The 22,736-nt window shown below is 40.1% G+C and overlaps 2 protein-coding genes across 4 annotated transcripts in view; both read left to right on the plus strand.

Moving 5' to 3' along the window:
* The first annotated feature begins 1,841 nt into the window (after positions 1-1,841).
* Positions 1,842-19,599, plus strand: LOC117293864 (hyalin-like). Of its 2 annotated transcripts, none has more exons than XM_033776335.1 (7): positions 1,842-2,031; positions 3,266-3,520; positions 16,498-16,692; positions 17,162-17,416; positions 17,713-17,955; positions 18,290-18,538; positions 19,073-19,599. In XM_033776335.1, exons 1-7 carry the CDS (start codon positions 1,896-1,898, stop codon positions 19,327-19,329), a joined length of 1,590 nt encoding a protein of 529 aa, XP_033632226.1. In that variant the 5' UTR covers positions 1,842-1,895; the 3' UTR covers positions 19,330-19,599. The 2 variants fall into 2 exon arrangements, with proteins under 2 accessions (XP_033632226.1, XP_033632225.1); XM_033776334.1 differs by lacking the exon at positions 1,842-2,031 and adding an exon at positions 2,969-3,183.
* Positions 19,600-21,242: 1,643 nt separating this feature from the next.
* Positions 21,243-22,736, plus strand: part of LOC117293867 (hyalin-like) — a 33,880-nt gene continuing 32,386 nt past the window's right edge. For both annotated transcript variants that reach the window (XM_033776336.1, XM_033776337.1), the window contains exon 1: positions 21,243-21,402. In XM_033776336.1, coding sequence (XP_033632227.1) covers positions 21,339-21,402 — 64 coding nt within the window. In that variant the 5' untranslated portion in view covers positions 21,243-21,338. The remainder of the gene's footprint in view (positions 21,403-22,736) is intronic.

Genomic DNA, 22,736 nt, shown 5'->3' on the forward strand with positions numbered 1-22,736 from the left:
CAATGCTCCCAACCCACAACACCGATCGATCGATCGTCACGATCGTCAAAGACAAAACAAGAAACACTATTTTATTTTGGGTGTTCTTTCCATGAAGAAATTCAAACAATCTAGGCACTGCCAGTGTTTTAACAAAGCACCGATGGTCTCGGTTGTGAGAGATAACTTTACATTGCATTGCATTTTACAAGTTAAGAATTGGGCTACGACCAATAAGTTGATGCTGAACGATGGAAAGACTGAAGTCATTCATTCTGTTTCTAAGTTCATCCCACGGCAGCCTCAACCCATCTCGCTTATCATCGGTCAGTCCGAGGTTAATCTTTCTCAAGAAGCTCGAAATCTAGGTGCCATCATGGACTGTCTTTTTCCTATGAAGAGCCATGTCAAGAAACATGCCGAGCGGCTATGACAGCCATACGAGATAGCGGCCAAATCAGACACTTCTTGGATGAATCTACCACCAACAGATTAGTACATGCTTTTGTTACACCCTGATTAGACTCCTGCAATAGTCTTCTTTACTACCAGATGCTGAGTTGAATAAACTTTAGCGCATTCAAAACACAGGTGCCCCCTTACTGGTCCGGTCTCCAAGAAACGACAGATCACCCCAAATCTTTACCGTCTGCATTGGCTACCTATCAAGGATCGTATCGTGTTTAAGCTCATGTTACTCAAGTTCAAGGCTCAACATGGTCTCGCTCCCGACTACATCTCTGAACTCCCCATATGCACACCAACGTCACCTTCGTGCACAGTGCCTGCTGCAGATTCCCCAGAGAGTTTCGACGATGTAATATAGTGCTCGAGCTCTGTCAACTGCTGCCCCCAAGTTATGGAACTGCCTCCCCATTCAAGAGCCGCCTAAAAACTAATTTCTTCTCCAATAAGTAGTTTTGTTTTTATGTTTTGCGATGATTTAATTGTTTTACAAAGTTCACTCCATTTTGTTTTATACAAGAACATGTTAGCAATGTCTTTTAGGACCTCTTGTCAACTTTTACCATTTGTTCTCATCTATTAGAAAGGCTCAATAATAACAGGGAAAGTGTTGGTAACTGTTCTTTCTCAGTTGCATGTGATAGATATCTACTACCAAGCGACGGCTATCAATTATCCTGTAACACCACGGACAACAGGATTGATACAGTGTGTAATCTGACGTGCAGTGAAGGCTACGAACTGGAAGGTCGCTTACAGATATGGTGTCACTTGAATGAGGACAGACAACTAGGAGAGTGGTCTACCACGGGTGTTGGTAGATGTAATGGTACATTAATTAAGCAAATGACGATAAACTGGAAAATTCTGTGGCAGGCATAACATCATTATGCCTTTCTTCATTTAGTGGCTTATTCTATGTACTTTTTACAATTTATACCATTTTATATGTTAATTTTTGATTTATGAGCCTTTGAGCTGTTTTCATCGAATGTTTTTTATATAAACCAATTCAATCAATCAATCAATCAATCAATCAATCAATCAATCAATCAATCAATCAATCAATCAATCAATCAATCAATCAATCAATCAATCAATCAATCAATCAATAAAAATAAAATGATGGCATTTAATGTCTCTTGCTGCAACACATTTGTACAGTAGTTAAAACTAGTGCGACTATTGTATTAAAGATGAAGAACAGCATGGTTTAGATGTTGAGGAACATACCTTGTTTGATGCATTACTCCGCTGTCAGAGTTCACATGCACCTCGGCAGAGACTTGAACCCACGACCTTTAACATTCAATACCACTTAGTTATGACTAGATGACCAATCGACCAATGGGTATTACAAATATTTCCAATTACTTCTTATGTTTCCTCCAGCCAAGACCTGTCCCATCCTCATCGCGGAAACCCATACGAGGATCGTACCGCCAGACTGTATGGAACGCCAGTTGGACTACAAATCCCAATGTTTCTACTTTTGTGAGAATGACTTTCAGTTGAGAGGCGTTAGTTCTAGAACATGTCAAGCTGATGGTACATGGTCAGACACATCAGTACAAAACACATGCATCGGTAAGTCAAATAACAGTTTCCTCATTGCTCATTGCATATTTTGGAGTTACGTATTTACAAATGCTAAACATTTAACCTTCAGATATTGAGCCTCCAGAATTCATCACTTGTCCCGGTAACATTTCCCTCCCGACCGATCTGAATGAGAACTTTGCTACTAACCCTGCAAACTGGAACCAACCAGAGGCAAGGGACAATGATGGAGAGCCGGTCATCGAGGCGTCACTGTCCGCTACGCAGCAGAGGTTCTACCTGGATGAAGTAACGGTCATCACCTACACAGCGCGTGATGAGACCGGACTCGAAAACACATGTACTTTCAGTGTTACAGTCCAAGGTATCAATACAAATAAATGCTTCACATCAACAATAATCTCAAAATGTAAACAGCTTTTACAATAAAATAACGTTCTGGACATAGCAAAATGATTACAATTTGAAGTCAAAATTTCACCATCCTTATCCTCAGTAAAGTGAGGGGATGGGTCACATAATGGTGGAACATAATCACCAGATAACGCATGTCTCTATTGCGCAATGACTTAGGGGTAACCAAATTCAAAACATATTTTGAATTCAGAGTTTTGCCATCCTTTTACTCAGTAAAGTGAGGGGATGGGCCAATTAATAGTGGCACAAAATCTCCAATTCAGGCATTTTGCAAAGTCTGGGGAATCAAATTCATTGATATCCTATATGGACTATTCCACATAAAAAAGGGGGTCAGATCAATTCTTTGTATACTTAAATGTTTATTTTACAGGATTTTTTCGAAAGAAATATTGGATGATCAATTGGGACTTTCAAGCGTTTGCGTGAAGATTGGACTTTTCATGCTTTATCTAAAGCAGAAGGGATTCGAACCCACGACCTTGAGTATTCTACACCGGTAGTCTATTCCGCAAGTAGACCAAACAGAGAGCTATACATTTTCCAGAATCTCAATTTTCATTCCAGCCAGGACTTGCCCAATCCTGGTCGCAGTAAGACATATAAGGATCGTACCGCCAGACTGTATGGAACGCCAGTTGGACTACAAATCCCAATGTTTCTACTTTTGTGACAATGAGTTCCAGTTAAGAGGCGTTAGTTCTAAAACATGTCAAGCAGATGGTACATGGTCAGACCACTCAGTACAAAACACATGCATCGGTAAGTCAAATAACAGTTTCCTCATTGCTCATTGCATATTTTGGAGTTACGTATTTACAAATGCTAAACATTTAACCTTCAGATATTGAGCCTCCAGAATTCATCACTTGTCCCGGTGACATTTCCCTCCCAACCGATCTGAATGAGAACTTTGCTACTAACCCTGCAAACTGGGACCAACCAGAGGCAAGGGACAATGATGGAGAGCCGGTCATCGAGGCGTCACTCTCCGCTACACAGCAGCGGTTCTACCTGGATGAAGTAACGGTCATCACCTACACAGCGCGTGATGAGACCGGACTCGAAAACACATGTACTTTCAGTGTTACAGTCAAAGGTATCATCACAAATTGCATCACATCTTTAACAACTATAAGATGTGGCATTTGTTAGTATGACTGTTTAGCATTTATGTCTTCTATCGCCCTTATTTCGAGAATTACCAGTATTCTCTGAAACAGCCAATTACTTGTAGAAAAGCACAACATAAAAACCTCAAAATGTTTGTTTACAATAGACAATTAAGGAAATTTACACTGTGCAGTCTGAGCTATCTAAGCAAAAGTGTTTGTTCAGAATAACTTGAGTATTTTCGGCCATTCTAATTTCCAGATGAGGAGCCACCACAAGTTATCAGTTGCCCAAACTCCATGGCAGTAAAGACCAACAATCGTCTAGCCGTAGTCCACTGGGAAGAGCCGGTGTTTCAGGATAACTCTGGGCATGACGCCTCGGTCATCTCCAACCGTCCGTCCGGGTCCACGTTCTTCTTTGGTCAACCAGAGAGTATTTGGTATATAGCAGAGGACCAAGCTGGTAATACTGCACGGTGTGAGTTCACCGTGTCTGAGGAAGGTAATGCTTACTAATAGGAATATCAAGCAGTAGTTTATCCCGGGAAGTATGGCGAGGTTCGTGCAGAGATGAGAAAGTAGTTAACCTTTAATCATCTTTAGATGAGTGATTAAAGCCACTGGACACTATTGGTTATTGCTCAAAATTATTATTACCATAAAACGAGACCTCGGCATTTGATTACTAAGGTTTTGAAATCAAGCATCTGAAAGCACACAACTTGTGCAACAAGGGCGTTTTTCTCCCATTATCCTGTGTAACTTCGACGACCAATTGAGCTCAAATTTTCACAGGTTTGTTATTTAATGCATATGTTGAGATACACAAAGTGAGAAGACTGGTCTTTGACAGTTGCCAAAGGTGTCCAGTGTGGTTAAGATGTCAATGGCTATAGTTTTAACCACTATTGGTGAGCCATGATAATACATTTTTCAAATTGTTTTAAGATTTGGAGCCTCCTGAATTCCTCACCTGCCCGGAGGACATTGTGCTCCCCACTAATCTCCATGAAAACTTTACCACAACGACCTGGGACAGACCTGAGGCACGAGACAACCTTGGAACACCGACCATCGAGGCTTCCCCCTCGGCTGCCAAGGAGCGGTTTTATCTGGATGAAGTAACGGTGGTCACGTATACAGCACGAGATAGGTCCGGACTCCAAACCACATGCACATTCAGCATTACGGTCACAGGTATAGCGTACTAAGACAAAGCCTTTACAATACCACAAAGACCCTCTTGCAGATTACATCAAACAAAATAGTTATAAGAAGTTATAAGAAATTATAAGAAGTTCATCAGGCTGGTAAATATCAACTTAGCAAATGAATTTTCTACAAAACATAGCCAATACTTAATACGTAAATTTCGTTTACGTTTTGACTAGCATCACTTGTCATACTCAGAACGAGGCACCACCAGTCGGTTGGTGGCGCTGTTTCCTGCTACGGCCGCTGGCCGATTGTGTCCTCCCCCGGGTCGGAACTTGGGGTTTGAGGGTGTCCCATGACAGTGCAATACCCCCCCCCCCCTCTCTGTTGAGAGTTGATCGTCGTCTCATTATTCAAGAAGTTTTCCGATAATTTACATAGAACCATAGTCACAATACACCGTAAAATGTACGGATACAAAACCTTAATAATTAAACGGTTTTACTGATCTATAACCGTCGGCTGTTTACAAATTTAATTACATAATCAATTAAACCTTAATTCTCTATAATAAACACGATATTTAATTTGCTTTATTTATAGATGAAGAGCCACCACAGGTAGTCAGATGCCCGGGTTCCATGGTGATAAAGACCAAGGGCAGTTCTGAAATTGTCCATTGGGAAGAGCCAGTCTTCCAGGATAACTCTGGGAAAGAAGTGACGGTCATCAATTCGGACTTACCGTCCGGGTTCACTTTCTTTTGTGGCCTGATGGAAACTGTTTATTACATCGCAGAGGACCAAGCTGGTAATACAGCTATTTGTGAGTTTACCGTGGATGTAGATTGTATGAATTAGCAAGCACTGGAATAGTGATCTGACTTGATTAAGTATACTAAGAAGACAGGGTACCTGTCTGAGTTGTGCGTATAATGGTCTGCCTTCGTATGGTAGGAAGACAGGGTACAAGACTGCTTGTCATAAAAAGATAAATAATTGTAAGTAAATACAACTGTTTAAGATCAACCTGACAGCTCACTTATTAACAGTTGATATAATATCAGTTAATGTTCCCGAGAACTATTGAGTGTCTGTCAAAGATTAAAGTCCGGTAATCACTGTGACCATTAAGAAAGTACATTAAACAGTTAATTTTATCACGCATGCTGTGGGGTCTTTCTGTATGTTCTGTGTTACCAACTCAATACACTTTTAGTTTAACACAACGTAATGATTATGTTAACATTACGAGGCTAAACTTTACCTGTGTTTACACACGTAACATGGGCCTAATTTCATAAAGCTTTTAGCAGCAAATACTGCTTGGCAAATTTCTTTGCTAAGCAAGAAATTAGCCGGGTACCAGTCGCAGCAAAGATACGTTAAGGTATTGTGCTTACATGCCTTATGAAATTATGGGCATGACTAAAACATCCTCAAAGTTGATAATACATATCCTGCATAAGACACTACACAATTGCTTCGTCCTTCGGATGGAACGTAAAGCCGTTGGTCCCATGTGTTGTGTAACGCATGTAAAAGAACACAGTGACTTTATCGAAAACAGAAGGGGTTCGCCCCGGTGTTCCTGGCTGTGGCTGTTGTATGCGCCGTAGCACCTTGTAAACCCTTAAGAGGTGCTACATAATCGGTTCTCAGAATTCATTACTTCAATAAAAACATATCTTTCTGAAAGTTTGTATATATTCATATCAGCGCCTTGAGTACCTTATTTGGTAGATACGCTATATAAGACTTCGATATTATTATTATTATAAATGTGTTTTAACAAAGAAACAAATAAAGCTGATAGTTTTTTATTCAGATATATGTAGTGAAGTTTAGTTTTCTCCTTTTCTCCGGAACTCATTTATTATTATCGTATCATGAGAGTCAATTTGAATCAATTTAGGATAAGAGGTGGGGTAAGAGAAAGTTTTTTATGCTAACAACTATTTTGAGTAATTACCAATAGTGTCCAGTGCCTTTAAAGCCATTGGACACCTTTGTTACAGAAAAAAAAAGTTCACAGATTTACACAAATCTTACAGGGTTTGCAGAAAGTAATGATGAAAGACTTCTCTTGAAATACTATTCAATGAAATGCTTTACTTTTTGAGAAAACATTAAAACAATATCAATTCTCGATATCGAGAATTACGGATTCATTTTAAACACATGTCATGACACGGCGAAACGTGCGGAAACAAGGGTGGGGTTTCCCCGTTATTTTCTCCCGACTCCGATGACCGATTGAGCCTAAATTTTCAAAGGTTTGTTATTTTAAATAGAAGTTGTGATACACGAAGTGTGGGCCTTGGACAATAATGTTTACCAAAAGTGTCCAATGGCTTTAAAGCCCTTGACAGGGAACTGGAAAGCAACTATAGGATTCCATGAAGGTGAAGGTTAATACCTTTGTTTTCGTTTTGGAATTCAAAATATACAGATTGAGTAATAACCGATAGTGTCCAGTGCCTTTACAACCCTCGACTGGAACTGGAAAGCAGTTAGGATTACATGGAGGTGAAGGTTCATAACTTTGGTTTCGTTTCGGAAATCGAAATGTTTATTACACAGATGTTAAAACACATCATTATTGCTTTTTGAATGATCGCACAGACTGATCGTACATGACCTTGCACTATAAGTTGACAAAAAGTGATATACACCGTGCTGCCAATCAGTCACAACAAACCACACTGTAGCGAGGTGAGTGAAAGTGAACCATAAGGAGTACTGGACAGACACTGAGCTGCTGCTATATACAAGGAGTTGTCAAAACTAAAAGTCACCATGACGTCATATATATTTATGGCGGCCGTGACTACGGTGTGCCTTGTGATGAAGCCTATACCAGCCACCACATTTACCAGTAAGTACAATCATTATTATTAGAACATTAAAACCGTTCGTTTGATACTGTAAACAACTGTTTTTGTTTATAATATCTTTACTCAAATTATTTGTTGGCTATTTCTGAATGTATAGAATAGAGTCATACCCCAACCCATGGTGGAGCAGTATCAATATTTGTAATACGTATAATTGTAATAGCTTCTTATAGATTCTGGTCAGAATTGACCCGGTTCCGGTTCCCACACGGGGTCTGACCCACATCTGGGTCAGTGATACGGAATCGTGTGTCAAAATCTCTACTAACTTTACTCACATTAACTTGTATTTCTGAATGTAGCATCGAGTCATACCCCAACCCATGGTGGAGCAGTATCAATATTTGTAATACCTATCATTGTAACAGCTTCTTATAGATTCTGGTCAGAATTGACCCGGTTCCGGTTCCCACACGGGGTCTGACCCACATCTGGATCAGTGATACGGAATCGTGTGTCAAAATCTATACTAACTTTACTCACATTAACTTGTATTTCTGAATGTAGCTGTATAGCATCGAGTCATACTCCAACCCACGGTGGACCAGTATCAATATTTGCAATAACTATAATTGTAATAGCTTCTTATAGATTCTGGTCAGAATTGACCCGGTTCCGGTTCCCACACGGGGTCTGACCCAAATCTGGGTCAGTGATACGGAATCGTGTGTCAAAATGTATACTATCTTTACTCACATTTACTTGTTTTTCTGAATGTAGCATCGAGTCATACCCCAACCCATGGTGGAGCAGTATCGTTATTAACCCTCGTTCATCGACAAGCTTTTAAGCATATCTGAAATTGTCTAGACTCCTATAGACCTACACAGACATCCAAATGCACCAACTTAGCATTACATTTGAAAACAAGGAATTGGCGACCAAGGTATTTAAAATAGCAAAACGGTTAACCCTTTAAGATTCAGAGGGAATTTGAAGGGAAAGTACCTTTGGTTCTTAGATCCGTTTGATTGTTTCCACAGATTGACGCTGAAAATCCAGAGCAATTAATGTCAAAGCGTGAATAATAATCCTTGGAGTACACAATATGAGACACACTGTCAGTTACGCTTCTTATATATAAATTTATGGGGGAAAAAGACTGACATTTTTCCATTGTCACATTACTTGACAGTGAAATGATTCCCAAAATGCTGTCATTTATGGAAAAGGATTCTCTACTTCTGAAGTGCGTTTTCATTGTCCTTAACAAGCCATTATACACTTTCAGAATAGAAAAAAAAAGTTCACAGATTTACAAATAACTTACAGGGCTTACAGAAGGTAATAGTGAAAGACTTCTCTTGAAATATTATTTCATGAAATGCTTCACTTTTTGAGAAAAAATTAAAACAATTATCAATTCTCGATGGCGAGAATTACGGATTTACTGTAAACACATGTCATCACACGGCGATACGTGCGGAGACAAGGGTGGGTTTCCCCGTTATTTTCTCCCGACTCCGATGACCGATTGAGCCAAATTTTCACAGGTTTGTTGTTTTATATATAAATTGTGATACACGAAGTGTGGGCCTTTGGCAAATACTGTTTACCGAAAGTGTCCAATGGCTTTAACTGTTAGAGTGATTAACAAACGTACACCTTCCATTTAAAGGGGGCTCTGTCTTTTTCTAAAGACTCAATGTTTTTGGCTCCGCAATCGATTATAGGGTTGTCTTACATTAGAACCATGCGGTAAAACAAAGACATAACACGCCAAACATTTTCAAGTGAGTGACTGTAGGGGTCTTTTTTACTTTTAATCCGGAGTGAACTCCCAGCCCCCTGCTGATGTTGTAAAACCCTGCCCTAGCCCACCTGAGCTTGAGAACGGTGCCTCCACCCTCGACGAGACTCGGGGCAATACCTTCTATCGCTGAAATCCTGGTTACATATTGTATGCGCCCAATGGAAACACACTACGATGCGTGGACGGACAGTGGGTTGGATCTGGGGTCGATTTCACTAACGCGTTTTGGTCATCGCAAACGCCGAAATCGATCGCTAAATCTAAAATCCATCGCAACTTAGCGATGGATTTTTAGCCGAAGATTTCACTAAAACTTAACGATGAATATACTCGTCGCAAAGTTTTATTTAGCGATGACAATCTTGCGATGACATGTTAGTGGTCGCAAAGTAAAAGTTCATCGCAAACTTATGATACATTGCGCCATTGTGTGCTTATAGTTACTAGCGGTGTACATTTTGACGTATAAATTGCTCATGATTTAGAGTAAAATGAGTGGCGCTACATTATTTTAGTCTTGCGGTCTTTTACCTGGTAGACTCAGATTGCCGATGACAACTATCAGCGACGCAACTGCAGCAAAGAGCCCCTTATCATCGGTAAAAAGGAGATACTATATGGGTTCGATTATTTTAACCATAATTTTTAGAAAAAAATAATGTGTAATGTATTGGCAAATTGACAATGTGAAGCTTGGTATTATTTCTTCTTCCATGGTATTATTAGACAGATATGTCAGAATTTTCACCAATCCCACCGTTACAACAGATTTACCAAAACTGTTTATTAAAATCTAAAATTATAATAGAGGCCATAGGCCTATAAATGCTTTAACCCTTTGTAAATGAATGCCTAAACATCGTCCACAATAGTTAGTACGTGTGCACCAACATGACAACGATTTACATATAAACTGCACAATGCCATTTCATTTCGAGCGACGACCGACGATTTTGTTGCGGGATGTCAAAGGTCACTACTTTTAGCCTCGTACAAAAACTTTATTTCCCTTTTAACGTCATCGCAATTGCGATGACTTTAGTGAAACGCAGAGTTGGCGACATCGCAATTGCGATGGATTTGAGGTTAGCGATCTCATCGCAAGTGTGTTAGCGATGATTGCAAACATAGACGTTAGTGAAATCGGCCCCTGTTCCAGTGTGCTCAGGTAAGAAAAGCAGTGCTTCTAGGTAGGAATTCAGTTTTCATTAGAAACATGCCATACAACCGATCTATAGGTAAAAACAACTAGTTTAACTCATCAGATTCGTTTTTATTGCGTTGATTAAAGCAATGATTTGGGGGCTTTTCAATGTATTACAAAAGAGGGGCTCTATTAACTCAAATAATTTTTTTTGTGGTTGACTCACTTGTTTAAAGATGGAGTCCTTTTGAAAACGGTGGGGAAAAAAAATAAAGCCGCTGTGGGTTGGGTTTATCCCTGTATGCTCAGGTGTGATTGATCTTACTTTTTGATCGTTCACATCTTGTAGGTTTCAACGAACAAAACATACAAGTAACATGAGAAAGTTTTACAAAAAAACAGTTGACATAATCTTATAAAACCAACGAGGTGGAAGGCTTTATAGAACGTTCAATTATTTGGCTTGCTGTGGTTGCGACCATGTATCGAAAGAAGCAATGGAAATTTGAGGACAAATTTATAAATAAACAATACATCGGCTTTACTAATTTCAAATCCTATTTGAAAATTCTATTTTATGTTCGTTGTACTTGCGGTCTCTTTTACCTAAAAGTGAATTGTCCATTCAGATGTTTGTTGTTTTGGAAAGTACACACGTGAAGCGACGTTTACAATGCAACTGCCTCGAATAATATACAGACAGCACATTAACAATCACAACCAATGCGTCAGCTTTGGTGATTCAATCTGAAAAGGCATCTCAAAACTTTTATGTTTTTCTTGTCATTCACTTTTTTGTACAAACAGCTAAAGGGTGAGCAGAAAAATCGGTGGTGGAGTCTTCCACCTTGATTCGTCGAAACAGAGGTACCATCTGGAAGGTCGAATTCAAACTCTGGTGTTTCTGATCAGCAGAGTGTGGGTTCGAATCCCCAGCCGTCACACTTGTGTCCTTAAGCAAGACACTTAACCATTGCTTCGTCCTTCGGATGAGACGTAAAGCCGTTGGTCCCATGTGTTGAGTAACGCATGTAAAAGAACCCAGTGTACTTTTCGAAAAGAGAAGGGGTTCGCCCCGGTGGTCCTGGCTGTGGCTGCTATATGCGCCGTAGCACCTTGTAAACCCTTATAAGGTGCTAAATAATTGGGTCTCAAAATTCATCACTGCAATTACCTATCTTTCTGAAAGTTTGTGTATACTCAGCGCCTTGAGTACCTTGTTTGGTAGATACGTGCGCTATATAAGACTTCGATATTATATATATTATTAAATGTGGTGAAACAAACTTGATCAGTTTGCCAGAATCATCTTCAAGTGGCTAACCATGCTCCCTGTATTCAATTATTATAAAGATGACGACTTGCACGAAGTTCAGCAGAACTCCCAGCCCCCTGCTGATGTTGTAAACCCCTGCCCTATCCCGCCTAAACTTGAGAACGGTGCCTCCACCCCCGACGGGACTCGGGGCAATATCTTCTATCGCTGTAACACTGGTTACATATTGTATGGACCCAATGGAAACACACTACGATGCCTGGACGGACAGTGGGTTGGATCTGTTCCAGTGTGCTCAGGTACGAAAAACATTGCTTTTAGGTAGGATTGAGTTATCCCGTATTATATGCTGTTTTGGAAAAATACACGTTTGAAGCGACTTTTGTTCACATTGTAACCACCAGAATATGCATTTAACCCAATCACAATCCCAATCACCCAATCAAACTAATGCGTCAGCTTTGGTGATCAATCTGAAAAACGTCTTTAATGTTCTTGTCGTTTACTTTTTTGTAACAACAGCTAAAGGTTGTCCAGAAAAATCGTTGGTGAGGTTTTCTAGCATGACTCGTTCGAACAGAGGTACCGTCTTCGAGGTCAACTGCTGGGCTGGGTATGAGCGAGAGGGACCCGCGTTCATTTACTGCGACGGAGCCCGCTGGAGGAATGAACCCCGGTGCGTCCGACAGAAATCGGCACATAACTCTGCTCCTAGTTGCCCGGATCCTCCAAGAATTCCCAATACAAGAATGACGATAACGCAAGGTGGACGAGGTGTTTCATATACATGTGCCACTGGATTCACCCCAAAGCTTGGGTACAAGACTTTACAGTGCAACTCTGATGGCCAATGGATCGGCGATGCAGCTGTGTGCGCTCGTAAGTTTTATTCATTTGTATCACTAGTCCTTTGTTGATCAACAGCATTTTACAAAAAAAATTCGTAACACACTGTTTATTCTCTGTATTTTTTTGGAACCAGGTGCTGGGTGCCAAGTTCCTAGTGTAAACGCCGTAAGGTACGGTGTAATTGCCGTTAAACAGTCGATGGTGTTGAAGATGACGTGTCATCCTGGGTATGACTTGGTAGGTTCTCCAGCTCTGTTTTGCGATGGGCAGATATGGAACGGGAATCTACCAACTTGCAAGCCACATCGGCAACAGGTTCCACAGCAGCCACAGCAGCCACAGCAGCTACAGCAACGGGACGATGGCTATCCATCCAGAGTTGAAAATGGTGATCGCTGCGGAGACATTCCATCCGTTCCAAACGGTAGACCACAGTATGAAGTACAGCTGGATGTTCGAGGGAGGTCCTTCTACACTGTGAGGTACATCTGTGACTCCGGGTACGCAATACAACCCGCCAACTACGCCGTGTACTGCTCGGGAGGAAACGTCGTCGGGACCCGTCCTCATTGTTACGGTAATTATTATAAAACCAGAACAGTTTGTTTCGTTCAAAGCATAGCAACACATTGAACAAAATAATTATTGGAATTTATTACATTAGCGGGTCTACAAAAAAATACAAGTAGCTATAATAAACACTCGTATTGATTGTGTACCGAGCCATAATTACACGAATTATGAAATCACGTGTTAACAGATTATTGATGATTATTCAGGAGACAACTAAAGTCAAACCTTTAATGAATTTTAGAAGGGAAGTCACACACAATTAACATTCTGGTCGGTATTAAAGTATTTACATTTGTTGGTATTTTTATTTTCAGCTCAGTGTGGATATGGAAATGGAGGTTGCCAACACGTGTGTACAAATACCGACCAGGGTGCTGTTTGCTCGTGCAGAGTTGGCTACAAGTTGGCAGGTAACGGGAAAAGATGCACAGGTAAAGTTTGGAAAAGTTAGATACATTTTAAGAAAAGTTGCACCTTAAGGACACTGGACACTATTGGTAATTGTCAAAGACTAGTCTTCTCCCTGTAGAAATTTAAACTCAATTGGTCGCCGAAGTTGCGAGATAATAATGGATTGAAAAAAAAAAAAACTTTGTAATAGAGGATATTGTGTGCTTTCAGATGCTTGATTTCGAGACCTCAAAATCTATTTCTGAAGTATCGAAATCAAATTAAAATAGTTATTTTAGTGGAAAATTACTTCTTTCTCGAAAAATACGTTAGAGGGAACCGTTTCTCACAATGTTTTATACTATCAACAGCTCTCCATTGCTTGTTACCAAGTAGTTTTTTATGCTAACAATTATTTTGAGTAATTAACAATAGTGTCCACTGCCTTTAAGTCGTGTAGTACAATTACAACTACTGTTGAACTTCTCTTGTAGATATTGATGAATGTGTCAGCAATAGAGGGCGTGGTGCATGTGCGCATCGGTGCGTCAATCTCGATGGGGGATTTCGATGTGAATGTAACCATGGACATACATTAGCGTCTGATGGAACTTCTTGCACAGGTAAGTTAGCAAATCATTAACTGCAACACATGACTGTTGTCTCATACTGTTACAATCTTGATTAATTTCCTACAGTTTACAGTAAAATGTGCAATTCCGAATGTCAGTTATCAGATAAAATGCATAATATTGGTATTGAAGATCAATCGTATCTTTAACATTCATGCTTTTCCAACATTTGATAACATAATCTTATTTCGGTTACTTGAAGGTCACTTTTTACAAAGAGAACAAACCACCGAAGCCTCTATCATTTATACGAATCCACGAACAAGAGAAGGTGACAAAATGTGATACTATTTTATTTGTGTTATTCTTTCCATAAAGAAGTTCCGAAATCTTGTAGCTGTGGTACATACGGACATTGCGTCGAAACACGCGGTACAATCACAGCGTTCTGCCGGTGGAGCAACGGTTACCAACAAAGCCTCGATCGTCTCAGTTACATTTGATCTAATTTCATGTGCTCTTACTCTGTAATAAGAAAGTTTACTCAATTTACCCTCAGTTAAGACATAACATCGGTCGTTCGAATTTTACGTTCATCATTCATCCCCAAATCATGACTTGTTCTCAGGGAGCTGAGGAACATAAAAAGAGAAGGTCTTTGGCCCTATGACCAGGGCACTAATGTAAATCGCATTGATACGGTTATTGTGAAATGCGCTATACAAGAAATGTTATTATAGTATTAGTATTCGTATTTAGTTAGTGAGGTGGTCACGGGTTTGAGAAAACACAGAACAATGGTTTTGAAAAGGGCAAAACTTGAACAATTATAGGGTTTATTGTTGTCTTATCCGCAAACAAGAGGTATATTTGTACACGTGCTGAAGGATATAAACGTACTATAGGAGACAGTTGTGGTGGTTCGTACGTATATTGTTTTTCTACTATTCCGTTGGTAAACTGAATGAGTAGTGTACAAGAGACAGTACAAGAAAATGTTAGCAACTCTTTCAGGACATCTTGTCAACTCTACCATTTGTTCTCATCTGTAGAAAATGTTCAATGATAACAGGGGAAGTGTTAAATAATGTTCTTTCTTTGCTGCAGCGTTCACTACATGTGAGAGATATTTATTACCAAACAACGGCTACCAACTATCCTGTAACACCACGGACAACAGGATTGATACAGTGTGTAATCTGACGTGCAGTGAAGGCTACGAACTGGAAGGTCGCTTACAGATATGGTGTCACTTGAATGAGGACAAACAACTAGGAGAGTGGTCTACCACGGGTGGTGGTAGATGCAATGGTACAAAGTTTACTCCCTATAAGAAAATGACGATAAACTGGAAAAAAATCCGTGGCAAGCATCACATCAACCCGTTTTTCTCTATCCTCTCTAATGAGAGAATTAGAGGGCACTACAGCACCTCAGCGACTTGTTTATACTTTATAGGCAGATGAAAGCACGCAAGGGTGTGTTTTTCTAATTCATAGTGTCCTATTCTATGTACCTTTAACAATTGGTACCATATTCTAATTCCTGATTTATCAGCCTTCGAGCTGTTTTCATCGAGTGTCTTTAAAGGGTCTACTTTTTACACAATGTCCACAGATTTACATTACACTATACTCAGCTTGAACATAATGCTGGTAGAAAGCTTCCCTTAAAATATTCCTTACTGAGCCGCTGTAGTTTTTGAGAAATGAGTACAACAATGTCACGAAAATAATTTTCGTCTCAGACTGTCAGTGAGAGGAAAATTATTTTGCATGTAAAAACGTATTAACCAGTTATGGTATGCTATGGTAAAATACCATAACTGGTTAATACATCTTTACATGCTAAAACCGAGACTAAAGTAATTTTCGTGACATTGTGTTACTCATTTCTCAAAAACTACAGCACATCAGCAAGTTATTTAAGGGAAGCTTTCTACTATCATTATCTTCAAACTTTTCAAGTTTAATGTAAATCTATGGACATTGTGTAAACAGTACCTAGAGACCATTTAAATAATCCAAGTCAGTCAATCAGTCAATCAACCAGTCAATCAATCAATCAATACAAAATAAAAGGATGTCATTCAATGTCTCTTGCTGCAAAACATTTGTAATTAACTACTGTGACTATTGTACTTTACATGGAAAACAACATGGTTGAGATTTTGAGGAACTGACCTTGTTTTGAGGCATTACTCAGAGCTGTCAGAGTTTACATGCACCTCGGCAGAGACTTGAACCCACGACCTTTAACATTCAATACCACTCAGACTGCCGGTTATGACTAGACGACCAATCGACCAATGGGTATTACAAACATTTCCAATAACTTCTTATGTTTCTTCCAGCCAAGACCTGTCCCATCCTGATCGCGGAAACCCATACGAGGATCGCACCGCCAGACTGTATGGAACGCCAGTTGGACTATAAATCCCAATGTTTCTACGAATGCGACTGTGGGTTCCATTTACGAGGAGTATGTTCTAGAACATGTCAAGCAGATGGTACATGGTCAGACCCATCAGTGCAAAACACATGCATCGGTAAGTCAAATAACAGTCCGTTTCCTCATTGCTTCGTTATTAACAAATGCTTATCACTTAAAGGCACTGGACACTATCGGTAATTACTCCAAATATATGTCAGCATGAAAACTTACTTGGTAACGAGCAAATGAGAGCTGTTCATAGTATCAAACATTGTGAGAAACGGCTCCCTCTGAAGTAACGTAGTTTTCAAGAAAGAAGTAATTTTCCACTGAAATAGTTGAATTTGATTTCGAGGCCTCGGCATTACATTGTGGGGTCCCTAAATCAAGCATGCATCTGAAAGCACACATATTCGGGTGACAAGGTTGTTTTTTTCTGACGTTAATATCTCACAACTTCGACGACCGATTGAGTACAAATGTTCACAGGTTTGTTATTTTGGGGATATTTAGGTTGGGATACACCAAGTGAGAAGACTGGTCTTTGACAATTTATTACCAAAGGTGATGTTTTTAACCCTTAGATATTGAGCCTCCAGAATTCATCACTTGTCCCGGTGACATTTCCCTCCCGACCGATCTGAATGAGAACTTTGCTACTAACCCTGCAAACTGGAACCAACCAGAGGCAAGGGACAATGATGGAGAGCCGGTCATCGAGGCGTCACTGTCCGCTACGCAGCAGCGGTTCTACCTGGATGAAGTAACGGTCATCACCTACACAGCGCGTGATGAGACCGGACTCGAAAACACATGTACTTTCAGTGTTACAGTCAAAGGTATCAACACAAATTGCATCACATCTTCAACAACTATAAGATGTAGAAAAGTGTTTCTTTTTCTCTTGTGGCATTTGTTAGTATGACTGTCAAGCACTATCGCCCTAATTTTGAGAATTACCGGTATTCTCTGAAACAACCCATTACTTGTAGAAAAGCACAACATAAAAAACTCAAATTGTTTGATTACAATCGACAGTTAAGGACATTTAATACACTGTGCAGTCTGAGCTACATAAGCAAAAGTGTTTTTTTTTCAGAATCACTCGAGTAATTTCGGCCATTCTAATTTCTAGATGAGGAGCCACCACAAGTTATCAACTGCCCAAACTCCATGGCAGTAAAGACCAACAATCGTCTAGCCGTTGTCCACTGGGAAGAGCCGGTGTTTCAGGATAACTCCGGGCGTGACGCCTCGGTCATCTCCAACCGTCCGTCCGGGTCCACGTTCTTCTTTGGTCAACCAGAGAGTATTTGGTATATAGCAGAGGACCAAGCTGGTAATACTGCACGGTGTGAGTTCACCGTGTCTGAGGAAGGTAATGCTTACTAAACACGAATATCAAGCAGTAGTAGTTTATCAGTGAAGTATGACGAGGTTCTTCAATAGATGAGAAAGTGGCTACCTTTATTCCTATCAATCATACGATGGCAATGACTATAGTTTTAACAACTATCAATTAAACTTGATTTGTATTTATTTTATTTATTTTAAATCTTTAGACATACACACTCCATTGATTACAAGTTGGACAGGGGCTGTCAAGGTTAAAACAAAAGTATAAAAACTGTCATAAAGAGATGACGTGTAAAACCAAACCCCTGCAAACGATACAAATATAATGACACGATACATTTTCCAATGGTTTTTAGATTTGGAGCCTCCTGAATTCCTCACCTGCCCGGAGGACATTGTGCTCCCCGCCAATCTCCATGAAAACTTTACCACAACGACCTGGGACAGACCTGAGGCACGAGACAATCTTGGAACACCGACCATCGAGGCTTCCACCTCGGCTGCCAAGGAGCGGTTTTATCTGGATGAAGTAATAGTGGTCACGTATACAGCACGAGATAGGTCCGGACTCCAAACCACATGCACATTCAGCATTACGGTCACAGGTATATCGTACTAAGACAAAGCCTTTACAATACCACAGAGACCCTCTTGCAGATTACATCGAACAAAATAGTTATAAGAAGTTATGAAAAATTATCAGAAGTTCATCAGGCTGGTAAATATCAACTTAGCAAATGCATTTTCAAAACACAGCCAATACTTAATACGTAAATTTCGTTTACAATTCGACTAGTATCACTAGTCATCCTCAGAACGAGGCACCACCAGTCGGTTGGTGGCACTGTTTCCTGCTACGGCCGGTGGCCGATTGTATCCTCCCCCGGGTCGGAACTTGGGGTTTGAGGGTGTCCCATACCCTCCCTCATCTCTGTTGAGAGTTGATCGTCGTCTCATTATTCAAGTAGTTTTCCGATAATTTACATAGAACCATAGTCACAATACACCGTAAAATGTACGGATACAAAACCTTAATAATTAAACGGTTTTACTAATCTATAACCGTCGGCTGTTTAATTACATAATCAATTAAACCTTAATGCTCTATAAACACAATATTAAATTTGGTTTATTTATAGATGAAGAGCCACCACAGGTAGTCAGTTGCCCGGGCTCTATGGTGATAAAGACCAAGGGCAGTTCTGAAATTGTCCATTGGGAAGAGCCAGTCTTCCAGGATAACTCCGGGAAAGAAGTGACGGTCATCAATTCGGACTTACCGTCCGGGTTCACTTTCTTTTGTGGCCTGATGGAAACTGTTTATTATATCGCAGAGGACCAAGCTGGTAATAAAGCGATTTGTGAGTTTACCGTGGATGTAGATTGTATGAATTAGCAAGCACTGGAATAGTGATCTGACTTGATTAAGTATACTAAGAAGACGGGGTACATGTCTAAATTATGAGTATAATGGTCTGACTTCGTATGGTAGGAAGACAGGGTACAAGACTGCTTGTCATAAAAAGATAAATAATTGTAAGTAAATACAACTGTTTAAGATCAACCTGACAGCTCACTTATTAACATTTAATATAATATCAGTTGATGTTCCCGAGAACTATTGAGTGTCTGTCAAAGATTAAAGTCCGGTAATCACTGTGACCATTAAAAAAGTACATTAAACAGTTAAGTTTATCACGCATGCTGTGGGTCTTTCTGTATGTTCTGTGTTACCAACTCAATATACTTTTAGTTATGTTAACATTACGAGGCTTAACTTTACCTGTGTTTACACACGTAACCTGGGCCTAATTTCATAAAGCTGTTTAGCAGAAAATACTGCTTGGCAAATTTCTTTGCAAGAAATTAGTCGGGTACCAGTCGCAGCTAATACTTCAAAGACACTTGACACTGTTGGTAATTGTCAAAGACTAGTCTTCACAGTTGGTGTACCTCAACATATGCATAAAATAACAAACCTGTGAAAATTTGAGCTCAATCGGTCGTCGAAAAAAACACCCTTGTCGCACCATGGTCACACGAAGTTGTGTGCTTTCGGGTGCTTGATTTCGAGACTTCAAACTCTAAATCTGAGGTCTCGAAATCAAATTCGTGGATAATTACTTCTTTCTCGAAAACTAGGTCACTTCAGAGGGAGCTGTTTCTCACAATGTTTTATACTATCAACCTCTCCCCATTACTCGTAAACATGTAAGGTTTTATGATAATAATTATTTTGAGTAATTACCAATAGTGTCCACTGCTTGGTATTGTGTGTACAGGTCGTATGAAGTTGGGCACAGGATGAAAACATCATCGAGTTGTAAATACGTATCCTGGATAAATACGTTTCAATAAACAAATAAATAAAGCTGAGTTTTGATTCGGAGATATCATGTTGTGAAGTTTAGTTTTCTCCTTTTCTCCGGGACTCATTTATTATTGGCCGTAACATGAGAGTATCCAAATAACAGGGAAATGCTATGGGAGTAATTGAAACCAAAAGATATATCCCCCGATAGATTGTTAGATAAACAACAATGCGATAACTGGAATTAAAACTGATGTTCATAAAATGGACACAAAGAAAATGTGAACCTATGATTGTGGCTGTGCACAGGTTAACTCGCATTGAGTTTACAGCAGAAAAACCGTTGACAATCATTGACGGGTTCATTGGCATAAGCTGGACCCTCTTTTTTGTTTTCTTTTTTCTTTCTTTTTTTTAGGGGGGGGGGGGGCTGTGGATAAGACATGTTGAGGGAGGGGCTACCTTTTGTCTAAGCATTCATTGGTTCTTGAACCTCATTTGGAAGCCTCGGGGCCAAGGGTCCTGAGAGTGATGGGATACCCCCCCCCCCCACCCCCTTGCACGGGTAAGCCATTTTTCAGGTGAGTAGTTGGTTGGTAGGCCGGATGGGGTCTTCATTAACGTGACGTTGTATCTTCAATCAAAGACACGATTAATGGCTCTTAAAAATGAATTCATTGACATTTTAATCAATTAGGGATAAAGGTTAGGGTAGGGGAAGTTTTTATGCTCATAACTATTTTGAGTAGTTACCAATAGTGTCCAGTGCCTTATAAGCCCTTGACTGGAACTGGAAAGCAATTAGGATTCCATGAAGATGAAGGGTCAAAACTTTGGTTTCGCTTTGGAATTCAAAGTGTTTACAGATGTTAAAACACATTATTATTGCCTTTTGAATGATCGCCCAGACTGATCGTACATGACCTTGCAATGTTGCCAAACAGAACTACGTGCTGCCAATCAGTGTATACTGATATACTAGCAAGGTGAGTGAAAGTGAAGCATCTGAGCAGGCACCGAGCTGCTGCTACAACGAGTTGCCAAAACTAAACTACAGTGTGTACACTTGAAATCAATAAGAGTTTCAAGTCATCATGACGGCATGTATTATTCTTGTGATGGTGTGTCTTGTGATATTACCAGCCTCCACGATCACCGGTAAATAAGTCATTCTTTTAATATTAAAGGAACACGTTGCCTTGGATCGGACGATTTGGTCTATAAAAAGCGGTTGGAACTGTTTGTTGTAAAATGCATATGATTGGAAAGATGTTTTAAAAGTAGAATACAATGATCCACACAAATTTGCCTCGAAATTGCGTGGTTTTCCTTTTACTTTGCGAACTAACATGGTCGGCCATTCATGGGAGTCAACAATTTGACTCCCATAAATGGCCGACCGTGCTAGTCGACGAGGTAAAAGGAAAACCGTGCAATTTCGAGGCATGTTTGTGTGAATCATTATATTCTACTTTTACAATATCTTTCTAACCATTTGCATTTTATAAAAAGACAGTTACAAACGCTTATTTAGACCAACTCGTCCGATCCAAGGCAACGTGTTCCTTTAAACCCATTCGTTGATTCATGTAACGACTGTTCTGTTAAACTTTATACGAATGTTTATTTCCCCAAAGTTTTATTTTCCCTGTGGTAGCCAACCATGAGTCACGTCCCAGCACGGGATAAAGCAGCTGCAATGTATTTTGCAATACCTAATACCCTCTAAAAACGTCCGGGTCACAATTGACCCGGTTCCGAGTCCCGCTGGGTCACCAGTACCCGGCGTCTGTGTCAAAATGACCCAGCATTCGTGCTGAACCCCTTATTTCAAACCGGTGTTCGAGTCAGCCTGATCCAGAAGAATAAGGGTTAATTTTGAGTCGTCTGGAGTTCGTACTTATGGTTACAAATAACGAGGGGTGGAGAGAGCCTGAACAACATTCGCGACTGTGATTCAAAGTGCAATAATTTGTCACACCTGTTTTGTGTCCCGTTTTGCCCTCCTTACGTAATGGTGAAATTGTACCTGCAAATTGTAGAGAGAGGCGGCAAAGGATGAGGCGAGCCTGTGCGTTTAGCTGCGATGATGGATTTAGACTACAGGGGCCTTTGACTAAACGGTGTCAGACCACTGGAAACTGGTCCCCATACGAACTTGTTGCATGTGTTGGTAAGGAATTCAATACTCGGGCACACTAGTCCACCCGTGTGACTCCATTTTCCATGTACTATTGTCACAGTGTTTGGGGGTTTATGTAGATTCCCTTTCAAGATGTTCCGAATTTAATCACCAAACGTTTGTTTCATCGGAGCCGGGGTAAATTTTAACAAAGGAGAGGGCGTTCTAAAGCTGTGATCATTCTATAAGCAAAAAAAACAAAACCAGAGTGTAGTTCCAGTATTTTATACCAACCTTGGAACACGCATCTCCAGACTCGTTTAGTGGTCTAACTAAAAGTACAGAAAGACTGCCTTAAAAAACAATCTAG

The sequence above is a fragment of the Asterias rubens genome, chromosome 8 (genome assembly GCF_902459465.1).
Source record: "Asterias rubens chromosome 8, eAstRub1.3, whole genome shotgun sequence".
Lineage (NCBI taxonomy): Eukaryota > Metazoa > Echinodermata > Asteroidea > Forcipulatida > Asteriidae > Asterias > Asterias rubens.